Source organism: Macrosteles quadrilineatus, unplaced genomic scaffold, assembly GCF_028750875.1.
Source record: "Macrosteles quadrilineatus isolate MER2022 unplaced genomic scaffold, UCM_ALF_1.0 Scaffold_7__1_contigs__length_78375512, whole genome shotgun sequence".
Lineage (NCBI taxonomy): Eukaryota > Metazoa > Arthropoda > Insecta > Hemiptera > Cicadellidae > Macrosteles > Macrosteles quadrilineatus.
The window spans coordinates 58,294,384-58,311,741 of NW_026542600.1; the positions used below are offsets into that span (position 1 = coordinate 58,294,384).

The 17,358-nt window shown below is 33.0% G+C and overlaps 1 protein-coding gene across 1 annotated transcript in view; it reads right to left on the reverse strand.

The window, feature by feature from the left end:
• Positions 1–3,880: 3,880 nt before the first annotated feature.
• The window catches only part of LOC128999030 (inositol hexakisphosphate and diphosphoinositol-pentakisphosphate kinase 2), a 28,010-nt gene continuing 14,532 nt past the window's right edge, over positions 3,881–17,358 (reverse strand). The window contains exons 3-5 of the mRNA XM_054425386.1: positions 6,051–6,230; positions 4,809–4,951; positions 3,881–3,977 (exon numbers count right to left, since the gene is read on the reverse strand). Of these exons, the coding sequence (XP_054281361.1) occupies positions 3,881–3,977; positions 4,809–4,951; positions 6,051–6,230 (420 nt within the window). The remainder of the gene's footprint in view (positions 3,978–4,808; positions 4,952–6,050; positions 6,231–17,358) is intronic.

The window sequence follows — 17,358 nt, forward strand, 5'->3', positions numbered from 1 at the left end:
CAATGTTTGAAGATCAAGACAAGGACAAAGATCAAGTAATTTGTAATCTAGAAAAAGAAATAAAGAACCTACAACAAACTATTAAGAACCCAACAAAATATAATGTTTCTGGAAATCATCAAGCAAAAAACACTTTAACATTCAAAAACTCCGAATCTCAAACCCACAGCTCTGAGCTCCCAACACAAAACAGCTCATTGTCCCTGCTACTTGAGCTAGCGAAGCTGAAGACCTGGCAAGAAGAAACAGAAAACACTTTAACAGCAATTAAAAGTAAAATATTTCAGCAAGAGAATGCTAAGAATACAAACTTCCCCAGTGATACACAACCCACACCGTCTTGTGAAAGCCCGAAAACCGATGCAAACGGAAGAATAAGGAAACAGCTAAGGGTAATGAATAGGAATATTTTTAGTGTGTCACTCCAGATGAAAAAAGTAAAGAAAATGACATAAACATAAACAATACAAAATCGAAATTAAATACTCTCCAGAACAGTTTAAAGTCTACTCCTTGCCCAAGTCCACTCAATGTGCACAACAAGAATCTCCCATCATTGATAAACTTCCTGCTAACAGACAGACATTTAAAGTACAAAAAGGACCTCCCTGTACCGCTAAAAAACTACAACCAAATGAATCACTTGAAGACTTTTTAAACCAACACATGGTGTACATAAATGGGATCTCACACCATAAGCTACCACAATGTAAACAACATAACCAATCAATACTGAAAGACTCAAATCAGACCCTAAACCATTTTTAGTTAGGTGTGAAGAAACAAACAGACGACAAAACATAGAATCAACTTCCCCCCTGAATGACAACAACCAAAACACAAACCCCAAAGCACAAAGAAGAGATAATCAGGGACATTTAGTTATTACACAAAAATAAACAACCTCCCTCACAATTTTTCACCAAAATGTTCAAGGTCTTAGGAAAAAGATTGAAAGAATAAATCATCTAATGAGTGAACTCAAACCCACTATCTTGGTGATTACTGAACATGGACTCAGCTCAGATATGTTATTACTCACTAAGATTAGTGGGTACAACCTAGTCACATATTCCTGCAGGGAAGAGCATAGAATGGGAGGAGTTGCAATCTATATCCAGGAAACTGCTGCTATCAAGGCAGAAGAAAAAGAAATCTCCAACCAAAGTTTAGAGTTAGTTTTTGAAGCAGCATTAGTGAAAATAAGGATAAAGAACAAAAACTGCTACTTACTTGGTATGTATAGACCACCAGGGGGACAAGCTAGGTTAGCCATTGACATCCTATCAGAAGTTCTGGAGTCACTTCAAGCTGACACCAAGACCGTTGTATTAATGGGCGATATCAATATAGACAGGCTAACTGAAAATGCCAGTAGTAACTATCTTGAAGAGGAACTGTCAACTTTTGGAGTTAGAAGACTACCACTCCCAGCGACAAGAATCACTAACCATTCAAGAACCTCTATAGACTGTATCTGTACGAACACACATGATAATGCTATAGATTTTGCTATAATTAACGCTGGAATAGCAGATCACACAGGCCAAACATGTACCCTCAAATACAGAGTGAAGTTACTGCTAAAACGGATATGTCACAAAAAAGAATTTTTTCAAGAAAAAACCTGGATAGCATGAAAGACGAACTCTCCAAAGAAAACTGGATAAAGGTGCACAATGCCCCTGATGCTGAAGAGGCATACTCTGCATTCCAAAGGACTGTAAGGCTCATACTGGACCATGCCTGCCCTATCAAAAAAATAAGAGCTAAGCAGAAAGGACAGAAAATTAAGGTTCAGTATGATGAAGAAGTCAAAATACTAAAGAAGATTTTCTAGATGCCTTACACCGATACGAGCTTACCGGAAATGTAAATGATAAAACAACAATGTCGGAAAAAAAGAAAACATATGATTTAAAGCTCAGGTCCCTCAAGCGACAAGCCACTGCAGAATACATCACAAGTGCTGATAATAAATCCAAAGCTGTCTGGGAGATCATCAACAAAGAAAACAATGTAAACAGAAGGAAGAACCAAATCTGCAGCTGGAAATAGAGGGAAAAATATTAGATAACCCTACTGACATTGCTGAACACCTAAACCAATATTTTGCAGAAATAGCAGACTCCACTTTAGAGAAAAACAGAAGCCAATTCAAAAAAAAAAAAATACACATCCACTATTTCTACCACAAAACAATGTCCAGCCACTAATTTTAACTCCTACAACCATTAAAGAAGTCTTAGCAACAATAGCCTCACTAAAATCAAAGCTGTCATGTGGAGTAGATGAAGTGCCATCAAAGTTGTAAAACACTGTGCCGAACAACTGGCAGCCCCACTTGTCAGCATAATAAACAAATCATTTAGCCTTGGACAATTTCCCTCCGCCCTAAAAATAGCAAAAATATACCCAAAGCACAAAAAAGGCTCACGCACTAAACAAGAAAACTACCACCCTATCTCATTAATATCAACCTTTTCAAAAGTAATAGAAAAGGTCGCTCTGTCAAGAATGCTGAGTCACTTGGAAAGCAATGATCTAATCACTAAAAACCAACATGGTTTTCTCAAAGGGAGGTCCACCACCACAGGTCTAACTAGTTTAATTGAACAAATCATTGACCATCTAGAAGCACGCAGATATGTATCAACTGTCTTACTTGACTACAGCAAAGCTTTTGACTGCCTGGGCCATAATCTCATCCTAAGCAAACTCACAGCCCTAGGAATAGAGGGAATGGCCAAAGACTGGGTGGCAAGCTATTTGAAAAGACGTACACAAATTGTCGAAATCCAGCAAAACACAAATGGGAGAAAATCTGTACATAGGTCCACACAACTTTCGATTAACAGGGGAGTGCCCCAGGGCTCAGTCATGGGCCCATTTTTGTTCATCCTTTTCACCAATGATTTTCCAGATTTTATTAGGAATGACAATTGTGAAACAATAATGTACGCTGATGACACAACTCTTCTATTTATGCATGACTTACCACAAGAATTACACTCCAACATCTTATCCTCAACAGACAAAGCACTGCAGTACTGCCTTCAAAATGACCTGGCCATTAATCCATCAAAAACAACCCAGTTAAACTTCAGCCGAAAACATGAACAAATCCAAGAAATTCCTGAAATAACCGTTGAAAAAAACTCAAAACTGCTGGGCCTGACAATTGATGAAGACCTCTCCCGGAACGACCACATACACAACCTGACCAAAAAACTTGCATCTGGTGTCCATGTAATAAAGAGGATGAAATGGATAGGAGGTCTGGAAACAGCTAAGACAGCATACTATGCTGTAATAAAATCGCATATAAGGTATTGCTTAATATCTTGGGGAGGAATATCAGAAGCAAACCTCAACAAAGTGTTGGTACTCCAGAAAAAAGCTGTCAGGGCACTCTCCGGCCTTGAGCGTTTAGACAGCTGCAGGGAAGCATTTAAATCCCTTAAGCTCCTAACAGTGACAGCACTCTACATCCATGGAGTTGTCCTGTACACAAAAAAACTTAACCTTCCCAGAAATGAGAATTTTCACTCCTACCACACCAGAAAAGCAGCCGACTACAACCTTCCGATCCACCACACTACACAATACAGCAGAAAACCCTCTTATATTGGCCGAAAAATCATCAACTCTCTTCCAAACAACCTCAAGAACGCAACAGGAAACCAATTCAAACAGCAACTCTGGGACTGGCTTGTGGACCGACCGGTGTACTCCCTTAAGGAATTTTTTGACCAATTATGAACTTTCAACACAAAAGAAAATGTAAACTGTTAAAACAATCTAATGTTAAACATTCTGAATCTTTCTGACGCCATTGTATTTCTTAAAGAAATCACAAATAAAGAAAATTGTCTATTGTCTATTGTCTATTGTCCGTGCTGAGGAAAATGTCATCTTTAGGAGTAAGGAGGGAGGGTTTAAGTTTAAGATGTCTGTTGCGGATTTGCGTAAGTGATCTGTGCAAAAATCAAGAACAAGAAGAAACGCCAGTGGGTTCGGGAGTGGATAGGGAGACAAGAGGGTGCTTCATCAATACTAATGAAAGAATTAGCAAATGAAGGCCCCCAATTATATTTTAAAATAATGAGGATACCCGTTCCAAAATTTGATGAGTTGTTGGATATGGTATCACCACTGATATATAAAAGATACATTTTTGAGGAAGGCAGAAATATCCATTATTTAGTCATACCTGCAGAAAAAAACTGGAAATAGCTTAAAGATACATGGCAAGTGGGGACTGCGTCGATTTCAAGGTCGGCTACTAGCGACTACTCGCCCAAAAAGTTGAACATGTCCGACTTTCCTAGTGAGTCTAGCCACTTCTCTAAACACGCCATGTGTCCTTAATTACTCGGCATGGGGCCTTAATTGGTGACTCATGGGTGGTCGGTGTAGTACCTATAATCTTCCCATGAGATTATGGACCTCCTTATGCTAACCAACCATTTTGGTCATCACTATTGAACATTCATTTCACTTCCTTTGTACATATTTGATTTTTTTTTTTTTATCGTGGTTGATCCGCAGCGGGTTAATCCACTCGTAGATAATTGAGAGTCCTAAAACCTATAGATAATGCGGTAAATTATGTGGTATCAATTTACGTTTGTAAAGTAACTTTTGAATCTACATTTTTACTGTATAATAAATTGGTGGGCAAAACCATAGTTTCGGCTGGTAGAGTGAAACTGCTTTACTAAATTATTTATTTGTCTACTACTTGTAATACTGTACTTTTGTTACGTAAATAACATTATGTATCATAATGGTATAAGTAAACATACCTGTATATCATATTGCATGTCCAGATTATTGATAATAAATGGGTTCCGAAGCATGGCATACTGAAATAGCCTTTTCCAATGGAAATCCCTTTTGAATGGAATGATATTAAACAATCACACATTGGCCATTCTTCAACAGGTTTCTGCAATCAACAAATGTTTATTTTAATTGAGTCTATAGTTCTTGACTGATTCCTAAACAAAAGAGATAAAGTTCATAAAATTCATGAAAATAAACATCAAATTTAGAATTCTTCAACAAAGCCGTAATTTCAAACATAACGTTAACTGTTTAACGGGTAATAACCAATTTAGGATATACCTTACAGGTTTGGAATAAATACAGCAAAGTTAAAGTTACATAAGTAGTATAAACTTATTTTTTCACAAAATTATTTCATTACAGAACTAATGGGTTTTTTTAAAGAGGTTTTGAAGCAAGGTTTTTTAGAGATCGGTGGCCTCTTTAACCTTGCATTTGCCATCCACATGGGCCACAGTGGTCTGTGCGTGGATCCGGCAAAGCAAGGGGTTCGACTTGGTACAGTACAAGTGTGAACTAAGGGTACTGAACGGTGAATGGGGTACAAGTAGTGGCAGGTACCGGGATCCGAACTCACGAAATCGCTGCCTTGGGTCCGAAGTCCATAGTGCTACCGACTGAGCCACTGACTCTTACTCACTATAAATATAGTAGGCCTAAGTGAATACTTACTTGCTATATTCATACTGATAGAGTACTTGTAGCCACTAACAATGCGCATGGAATATAAAAAGAACAAGAAAAAAAGAATGGTGAAAACTATTTTTTTTATTATGAATAATCAAATAGTGTATTTAATCTAATTAGTATATAGTAATTAAACAATTAATGATGTAATGTATACTTAAAAAAAAAATTAAACTATGCGGAGGACTTTTATTATCACAGTAATTTCAAACTATAATTTCAGTCACAGACTAGAAGGAAGAACTTAAACTCTTTCCTAGGAAAGTTTCTATATTAAAATGTTTCTATATTAATTGATTATTTTATATTTAAACTTAAAAACTATATCTTTTCTATAAGCTATGCTTTTTTATGTTTATAAGGCAAATGTGTTTAATTAACTGGGAACAGCATAATCTATTACCCTACATTGAAAAATGATTCCCACATTAAACTCATGGGACAACAAACCTTGTGGGCTGATGAGACCCCTTTAATCTTACCAAAAAACTGAAACATTATTATCTACAAACCTGTAAAATGACTTCTTCAGGAAAAACTATCATTTTGATGTATTCAAACTCTTCCATGCGTGTTAGGATTTCCTTCATGGGTTTGGACTGCGACTTCTTAGCCATGGCACAAACCCCCACCACCACCTGTTTGCCCTCATCAACGCAGATATCGTCATCGTGCAGTTCGCTCAGATCGCCCTGCCAAACAACCAAAACAATAATATAAAAAAAAAAAAAAAAAAAACAGGTGAAATCCTAAAGGTGAGCTGAATTTTTTCATGTCTACCAGTACGATTCTGAGATTAAACTTTAATAGATATACTTTGAATAAAATCTTATACACAGAAAACTATAAGATAACTACAAGAAAAATCTTTCCGTGAACTAACATGTTCCTAATGATTTCCAAAACTGATTAACCACAAAAACGCTAAGGAAAAATGTGACATATTCTGATTAGTAAGCTATGATCATGCAATCAAATCATCTACTCTGAAAAATTCTAATGTACAACTGCAGGCTGCAGATATAAGAGCGTGTACTCCATGTTGAGATGTCAGTTCTAAACAATCTAGTTGACCTGATGTGTATTGGGAAGTAAACAACTTTTGGACAGTGGCGGTATTGATGGTTGAACTATTAAACATCTAAAGTGTCATATGACACTTGATTTAGTTCACGACTAGATCGTGTGATTTAAATAACCTCTAGTTTTAAAAGTTTGTTTAAAGAGCATTTGTATCTGTGTGTTCATATTAGATGACACTATTTGTACCCACAGAAGTAGATCGCTATGTGTTTATATCGGTATGTAAATTATAAAATTTTTACTTCTTATTAATAGTGTTGTACGGTATGTATTATTTACCTACATATTTGTAATTATGTAAACCTATAATCATGAGATCTGTTTGAATGTATGTTGCTCTGAATTTTTTTCAAGCTGACAGTAATTTAAAACTGTACTGAAATACTTTTAGGTAAAAAAGTTATTTTATCGAAAACAGTGGAAATAATTTCAGATTTAATGTTCTAGTAGGAACTTTGGAACTGTTAATCATCACATTGTTTCTACTGAGTTTTGAAAGGTAAAGTGTAAAAAACTAATACAAAACAACAGTTCATTCATGTTTCAATCACAGTCCTTTTTTTATAGACAGAGTTTTAGATCTTCCATAGGTGAAAAGATAGTCAAGGTTGTTCAATGTTAAGTTAGTTAACACATGCGTAATTTATATAGGTAGGATCAAATATATAGTGTTAAAGTATTTTTTTTTTTTTTTTTTACTCTACTAAGTTAATTGTCAAAAAATTGCCAAAGTATTCCCAAAACAAATATGAAAATAATATCTTGTAACTTATTCCTCGAAAAAACACAAAATAAACCTTATGTCATGAAACTGAAACACTTCTGTAAACAGAATAGCAAAAATAATCAATACTTGATAGAAAGATATGTGCTTAATTACAATAATTATACAATTTTGAGTTTTTTATCTAAACAGATATATAACAGATTTATATAAACAGATGGTTCAAGTTTTCAGGTATTTGGATTGAATAAATTTTAATATTATCATAGACAAATAAAGTAAATAAAGGCTGTCTAAGGAAGGTTCCGTGATGTGCCGCTAGAATTGCCCAGTGTTCGTTAATTCTCGGCCGTTGACTCACCGTCTGCTACTAGCACTACCACCCTTGCAAACGAAACGCTACCAACATATCAGACCCACTTTTTAACATGGGTAAAGCACAAAATCATGAAATCCCGTAATTTCCGTTAAGAAAAGCACATTTTTTTTAAATCCCCGAAAATTTTTAAAACACGGAAAAATAACGGAACAATCTCCTACTCCCCGGAATCCAGGAAACTCTTCATAAGTTGGCAACCCTGGCTCCAACTAACAATTTGTCAAGGCAACGCTTGCTAGTGCTTGACCCTGCAGTGGTGTGCACCGAAATTACACGGCACTCCTCATGGTGGACGCCAGAATATATGCTAACCACAGCACTGCTGTCGGTCGATTTTGAACTCTTTTGTCTATGATATTATCAACAGGGATACAAATATGTATTTTTTTATCTACAAAACATCCAGAAAAAAGTTACCTAAAACAATTGAAAATAGACATGAAGTTATGCAACGTTGCTGAATTTCTCAAATTAATAGGAGTTATGTTAAAAAAGCCTGAACATTGGAAATTATTACAGTTACATAAAAATATTAATTAATTTGAAACAGCTGTTACTATTTATATCAGACTACTTTCATTCAAACTGTGTCATAAGACAGGTGGTGAGATTATATGGAAGATCTTCGAAGATGGATAGCTTCTATTTTAAGATTGCCACGCAAACGAATGTCAACAAAATCTTCTCTCTTTTCAGAAGTTCAAATTTATTTTTCAAACAAGCTTTGATTGCTTGATTTTTAACCTCCAAATAAATACAAAAATAGTGGTCAGAGATTTAAAAAATAATATTCAGTGTTCTTTTTGATTGGATGATCACAAAACAAACATGAAACATATATTTATAATTCGTAATAGCTCCTGCCTCAGGAGACTAAAATTATCATCTTGCAAAAGTTTATGATGAGAATTATTTATTTTTAAGTCACTTCAAGTCAATTAGCAATTAAAAAAAATAATATTTGAATGCAGTTGAGATATTCCAAGTTTATGGTATGGTACATGAAAATCATTTTAGACATTCACAACAGTTTTATGGAGCACTAACGTTGCTGTTCAAGTACCTACTGAGAGTACCCATATTTAGATGCACGACTGCGGGCGGAATCAAGAGTCTCTCTCATTATTCTAAGGTATCACAAGTACAGCACATATTGGAGAAATGAAACAATTAATTCTACCATATATGTCAAAAGAGTTAGATAACACAGTGTTGTAACACTTAGCACGACACATATACAAACAATAAGGCAATAAATTACAAACTGTTTTGGGTTACTTTGGTTTAATAATAAACTGTAAATATTATGTTCTATTTGCAATATTTTGGGCTTAACAAAGTAGGCACTAGCTTTTTTTATTTCAAATTTTGGAGCGATGCAAAATTTAGAACTCATAAATTTTTAATAACGAAAAGTTTGAATGAAAAGGTGTGGGTACAGTAGAACTGGAAATCCACATTAATATAGCATGGATGATTTGGATTCATAAATCCTGTAGCTCTCTGAGTCAGTCATAGGTTACACAACCTTAAAGAGCAGAGATACATAAAGTAATAGGCTGTACCACCGTGTTGATACTATACAGGATGTCAAAATGTTTGTTTATTAAATATATTTAAAATTATGAGTAACGTGACATATGTTTACATTACAAATTTCAAGATTCGAACTAGTTACTCTCAGTTTTTGGGACACCCTGTATCGGAAAAAAGTAATAGGCTAATAAAAAGTAATAAAAAATATTTTTACATTATTCCTTGGGGTCGATTTAGCGGGAAATTATTCTATTTCATCCTTGTACATTAAGCCGTTTTTCCGTAATCAATTAGAGAAACCTTAAGTGGGACACCCTGTATAACAGTTAGCACCATTAAATACCACAAGATACCATAAAGATCTTGTTACAGTAACTGTAGCACAAATTAAAAACATTGAATTATAAGCCAAAAGTAGAATATTCAAAGCAAATGTTACGTCAATCCATGTTTGGTTTTATGAATGGACAGAGAAGTATTTAGAGTACGGAACTAAATAGTATGACTACAGTAAAAAAATTACAATATCTGAAAAAGAATACAGGTACCGTACTGAACATGAGTTTAAGTGAAACAAAAGTTCAGATATGAATTTATGGGTACTCATACTCTATACAAAAGTATCAACTATTTAAACTACTCTTTGGTTGGTGGAGCATTTGTATTAAATTAAAAAATTTGACGATCAAACATTGGTTAAAATTTCAGGGATCAAAAGATAGTTTTATATAATATATATATATTTTTATTATATGACATTAAACAAATGTTTTGTATGAGTACTAATTTTTAAAGTGAACATTTTGTTACATGATTTCTTTCACCTATCTTCACTTCAAACAGTCCAAACCCCTAAAAAAACACCATGTTGATAGTTGTGTCCTTGGACTTTGGGGATATGATCACTTCCCCACTTAGATATCATTAGTTTTAAACACAGAAAACATTCCCGGGCAGCATCCTGTCCCCCCAGGCACTTTCCGATGGTGGCCGAAATAAAAAAAGGGCCTGAGGGCACAGCCCCCAGCAAGCCAAAGGCTAGTTTTGCTATACATCCCTTTCAAATGCATACAAATATTTGCTTAGCTAGTCAACATCTATGAAAGTATATATTTCTGTATCTTAAGTCAAAGATAAAACATCCTGCAGAACATCCGCTATATTGTTCGGTGGAATCATAAAATCCATTTTTGTAATTTTCTAACTTTGCTAATGTGAAATCTGATTTTTAAACAGGTTATTGTAACAAACACACTTATTTTACAAGTAGAAATAAAATATTCAATACAAAATAGAAAACTTGAGATAAATCAATATTGATTTGGAAGATCAATTCTTTCCTAATTTAATTCAGTGTTCTTCAACTATTTAAAGATTAATTATACTTTGAGTTATTTACTAATGGGAATTTATATAGTTTCTTCTTCATTTTCTACAGTTACTTGTCCTACTAGGGAAATATCATCCTGTTAATGTATTTATTGTTAAATAAAATGAAATAAACTTGAAGCATCGGTTGTTGAATTATACTTTTACGATTCAAATTGTACAGCGTGCATCAAATACTACTCAGAATTTGTAGGGTTATATTCAACAGGCAGTATAACATCTAGGCTGTCAATTTACTAAATGTAATATCTTCACTTCACATTAAAACAAACACTTTCCTTGCTAAGATTAATTATTCCAATACTAATTCGGTCACGGTGCTAGAAATATTGCATAGAATCAAAAGATAAGTTTTGGAAACAAACAACCTCACTTTAAAATTCGTTGACACACCATTGCCTAAATGAGATAACTCAAGTAGACTAGCTAGATATACAACAAAGCAATAGTTCAAATAAAATGGAAACCAATTATTTAAATAGTAAGTGGATAGTGTTCTAATTCATACTTAAAAGCTAAATAAAATGTTTACAACTGTATTTACCCAATAATATGAATTCCAGTACAATTCTTCAGACATGAACATTTTTATGTTTTGCTCTGCTTATCAGGGTTAGCCTGCTATCTTATTGTGACCTTTTTCTACTATCGCTTTGCAAAAGACTTTAGAACACGCAGTAGTTATAAAACCATTAAATAATTCAGAACTGTTTTTGTGTTGTTTTTCTCAATATTTAAGGATTACCTCTTACAGGTTAGTTAACCAATTGCCTTATTGACTATTGATCCATTACTATAGATATACTGAATAACTTACGGACAGTTTAAATTGTAATTGGCGATAAAAATACATGCATTTTAAAAGACACACTAATAACGATATTTTAAATTTTATTAATGTAATGCCAACATTCATCATTTATAGAAGTATAAAAAAATGTAATACTAAATTTATACCGCATTATAAGTTCTCAGGTGGTCTACCATATGTTTTATACAAACAAAAACCACTGAAGTTAAATAATACACAATCACAAACTCACATACGTTCCAAGCATACAATGGTTCTAACACACCCTTCGGCTATAATAGATTGATTATCCTATTGTATCACATCCTAATGGATCACACATATTATTGTTACGTAATAGAATACGAAGAAGATAAATCAACTGAAAATAGAAATCTTAGTCTGACATGAAATCATTGGCGTGATTTAATTTTGTAGTTACATATCAGTCGTTTTAAGAGTTGACAATTATTAGGTCTAAAAAGTTTGTGAGATATGACAACTTAGAGGTACCGTATACCAAGGTGGATCCGAGTTGAAAATTAAATACGTTCAGTATAATGTATAAATTAAAACTACATGTTTTAGTGATAAGGTAGCAAACGCTAATGGATTCCAGTCCGAAATAGGAGCCACGATTTTAAAAAATGAACTAAAAGCTCTATGAAACCTAAATGAACCACAAGCCTAACCCAAAGCGAGAATTTATCAAAGAGAGGAAATTAATTATAAACACAAATGCTACAGGTTTCTCTCACAGACAATGATATACAAGTTTTGTAAACAATAGACCAATACATCACTGTTCCATTTACAAAGTTTTAAACACCACAGTTTTCTTGCGATACATCACTTTGATTTCTCACTAAGACATTGAGTGCAAACTGAATGAATTTGAAATAAATTAGTTAATTCAACACACAGTTTCAGAAATTCTGGTTGTGACTATATTCCGTTTTATACAACCATGTTTATAGTAGTTTACGCAACAATCGCGTAAAGATAGTGTTGACGACACATGTAGAAAATTAAAGGTACGAGCCTTGGCGAGTGCCTTAAAAAACATTTACGAGTGTCCTTACGGATATTTACACAAATTGCGTACACTACTTTATTTACGACATTTTTTTAATTACTAACAATCACTACTCATAACTTCTAAGAGAGGTTATGTTTTCGTTTATAACCTCTCAGTGTCACTGACAGTGATGCAACGAATGATTGTACCAAACACTAATCGCACCAGTCACCACTCATTAACTATAAAATTGGAATAAACAGCATTACAATTTTAATTTGTCTCTCTCAATCCTTGAACATCATTGGTCCATTACCCGTGTAATACTGCTGTTATATTAAACAATATTATATTATATAACTACTATTATATTACACACCATTATTTATTGTATCAAATCTCGATTATCCGGTCTACAATTATCCAACCTCCCATGCTATCCGATCCTTCCTATAGATGATCGAGTACTAGCAATCTTGCTATTTTGAAATAGGTCAAATTTAATATCAATATTTCAAAGTTTTTTAGGACGTATAGTTTGGTTTGTATGCAAATTGGCAGCTGGAGGGCCTTAACAAGGTAATGATGCGCCCTTGGCAAAATTAAGGAATTAGCTGGATTCCACTTGCCACACAAAAAGTACAGTAGTACAAGTCATAAGGACAAGTATAAGCATTTCATTAAAATATGATGTATGTTTTACAGTAATTACAGTACAATGTGTATTTTTATTGCCACGTTATTTATTCAATTACTTTTCTGGCCCTATTTTTGCCCCTCTAATAATCCAAAATGTGTATAATACTGCAGCTGACCCATGGAAGGGTTCTAATGTACTTTTTTTGTAATAATATCACTACCACAAACATTTTTTATTCTAAAAGTTTTTTGATCATGTGGAGGAAAATAAATAGAAAACATCAAAAAACAACATCCAACCATGTAAATTAACACAAAAATGGTGCTCTACACAAGATCTACTAACATAAGTGGTTATGGGTTTTGGTGAGGAACTATCTTGATGTTTAGATATGTGTTGTTTACCATAAGCAACAACCAGAGACAAAGACAGCCAAAGCTTGGATCTGATTCAGGGGTCAAAGTACTAGCCAATAAGGCACGAGATAGCTTTCCTCTTATACCACAACATCGGACAAGCCTAAGCTATTCTATGTTAAACATCGATTGGACACACATCAGGTTAAACACAGCCTGCACAAACATGTTGAATCGGAAGTAAAACGCACAACACACAGAATTGAAAAATGAACGTACGCACTGATTACAGTAGAATAAAGTTGTCCATGGAGTGGTGTAGTGGTAGTGGTATGGACACTCAATCATTACAATACTTGCACGCACTCGCACACGGCATTAGGCCTACACACATCAGACTGTCACTTAACTTTACACAAAAATATTGTCAAACTGTTATACAACATGTGCCGTCTGGTGATTATACTTCAGTATATTTGACTAAATTATTTGCATAAAATCATCTATTTAAGTAAAAAAGTGTAATTGCAAAAAGTATGAGGATAAAATTATGCTAAAAATCACAGGTACATTTTTGACTTTGTGTTAGGTTTTGAAAGAGAAAAAACTAGGGATGATTTTGAGATTCTAGGAGATAAAGAATTAAAACAAATAAATATTGAAGATTTAGAGAATTTGTTTTATTATAAATACAAATTATGCTTAAGGGTTAAGTATGTACAATAAACAATTTAAAGGACAAAATTAAAAAAAAAACATACTTGAATGGGTTCAACATCATAATATTTGTAACACAAATAGACTTACATGAACAAAAACTGATATTTGCGCTTTTTCTACTCACTGCACTCATTAATCATTATTTTTATGACCTTTTTATGATTATTCATACACAGACTAATAACATAGCTTATACAGTCACGGCACTTAATGCAGGCATGATGTCTGGTAAATGTTAGAAAGTTTTCTTTCACTACATTTATGGAAATGACAACCAAGTAACAAAAATGTAAACTACGCATGTGAAAAAGAAACGTATTTCAATTTAAAACATAATTTAAAAAATTTAAAATATAGCTCTGTGTAAAAATCCAAGCCTAACAATATAAATTAGTTGCTAGATGGCTTTATATTCTCATATTGTATAGAGTAATTAAGTTTTCTGACAAAAAAATTTACTAATGAAATAAACAAGATATAACTCATAAGTACTTTCAATAACTCTAAACCAATATGCGCTTACTACTGATTAAATAACTATACACACTTGCCAATTTAAAAACTTGAAAGTTAACAAAAGAATGTACGGTAGATTGCAACAAACAGACTTGTGTCAGCTGATAAGTGATTGTTGGGTGCGAGTGTACTTTCCATCAGGTACGCATGCGGACAATTTTAGCTACAAAGTAAAATGACTGCATAAGCTATTATTACTAGACTGATTCAACTGAGAAATGGTGGTGTTTCAATAGTTAGAATGAGTGTGGTTCTGTACACAACACTGTAAATGCGTTTGCAAAGGGCACAATTTGAAAAGTTTAGCTACTAAGATTTTAAATCAAATTAAAGGTTATTGGTATGTTCCCATCACTAAGGAAAGTTAAGTAATCCCAGAATAATTTACTACATGAAAATAATGTACATAATTTATGTCTACATAATTTATATTCCTTGGGTCAAAATTAGCAAAAAGGTTTAAATAGACATATTATGTCCTATCTCGTTCACTTTAGTGTCTGTCTGACTATGTTTTTTACAAAAACTTTCATAACTCTCTAACTTGAGCTACAGCATTAAAATTCTGATTTTTTGTTATCTTATTGGCAGCTATCTTGGTGCAAAATATGAATAAAAATTACAACAATTGGCCACCATAAATTGCGATAGGTCTACATAAAATTTAGTAAATTTTTCAAGGTAAATAAAATTTACTAAATTTTATGTAGTTTCCAAAGACATCTTATAAAGCTTAGTTTGGACTAAGAATAACTTAGATTTTAATTGCTTTCTTGCTACAACTACAGTTTTCTCAATTTATTTAAAACAGTGTGAAAACGTACAGTAGTTAAATTTTTTATCTTGTACTTTTTAGTAAAATCAACACTTTTCGTGTAATTTGGCTTCAAACATTTAAAATAGCCAACATTTTTTAAGGTTTGATACTTTTTGACCATATTTTGCACAAAGATGGCCTACACCTACACATTAAATTCTTTAAAAAACGTTCCCAGTTTGTGGCGGCACTAAAAAATCTCTACTTTGAGCAAATGGTCTCGGCTGGCATGTACTAGGGCTTCTGTGTCCTTGCGCGATTGCTGGTGCGTGTGCGTGTGAATGTGAACGTGTTTTTTTTTTATGTCTATTTATAATTATAATTATTTTGTTAAATTTAATTTTTGTTTCATCTGTTTGTGATTTGATAAATATGTAGATTTATATTAGATTAAGAAATCTCATTGTATTTTTATTTTTTATATTTACGTTTGTCAGGTTAACTTTGCCTTGTAAAATAAAGAATTTTTTATTTCATTTTAAATATAGAAACTATTAAGATGAACGTTTTGTACAATTTCAACCTGTTTCTCAAACCGTTAAGGAGTTATGAATGTTTTTGTAAAAAACACAAATATACATAGGCTACAGACACTAATTAAGCAGAACAAGATAGAACATATGCTTCTATAGAACTTTTTTATTTTGATACAAGGAATCACTACGTAAATTATGTCCCCATCTTTTTTGTACATCCTGTATATTACACTATGATATCAACTGAGATTTAAAGAAAAATCAATAAATTATAAATGTTTGAGGGGGGTTGGGGGGTAACTTACCTTACATATTACTATCATAGTTGATGTTTGCAACTTTGTTTTACAGCCTTATGTTGGAGGATAGGAGCGTTAAAAACTGTTTAGGCCTTTACCTATGTAATAAATGTATAAAATAAAATAAATGTATAAACAGCCTAATTTATATAGAGTGTTTATATATGCAATGTTAACCTTATACTTAAAGCGTTCATGGTGAATTTATAATATTTCTATTTAATCAAATTACACATTTAATCAGTGTTCTTTTTCAATTCATCTAAGGGTAGGCTACCAATTTTAAAATCAATACCTATTGAAAAAGACAAAATAGCTTTGTGAAAATGTTTTTATGCAATCTGTCATTGAAAAGTACCTAATGATGAAGCTACAGGATTTTAAATGTCTAAAAAAGGTAAAAAGTAAATATTTAATCAGATTGAGTTAATTATATTGAGATATTGAGATAAATGCTGTTTACCTGAAATACTAAAGTTGAGCAAGCATGCACAACCAACCACTTTGAAGAACTAACCCTAAACGGAAATCAGTTATAATAACCTTACCAAACAAGATAATTGTGGAGATAAGCTGCAATGATAAGTACCCAGACTTGAGTAGGCTAATCTTAAAAGACAAACTTTTCAGAAATGCTGTCTTAGTTCTATGCGGTCATGTTAAGTAAGAATTCTACACTGCTTTAATGTTTTGGATTTATGATGAGTATATTTAAGTGAATTTGCTATAACATTACAGTAATGATTGATTACAATATAGAAAAGATGTTCGAAAGATGGTAGGTACAGCCTTTCTCGTACTTTAAAAGTTTTAGATTTGTTATTTTTGGACAACATTAAAGACAATAATTTCTTAAACAAATGGTCTTTTTGAGAATTACAACTGCTGAATCTGTTAATTATAAGCAGGCTCAATTTAGAACAAAAAAATAATAGCAATTCAAACAAAATAAAATAATATTTGAGACCGGAATTCTCTTCCTGATTTTTAGTTCTGTATGTTATTTTTTTATCAGAACAAAATATTCTGAATCAAGTATGTAACTGTGTTGATAGTTTCCTATCACTAAGAGAGTGA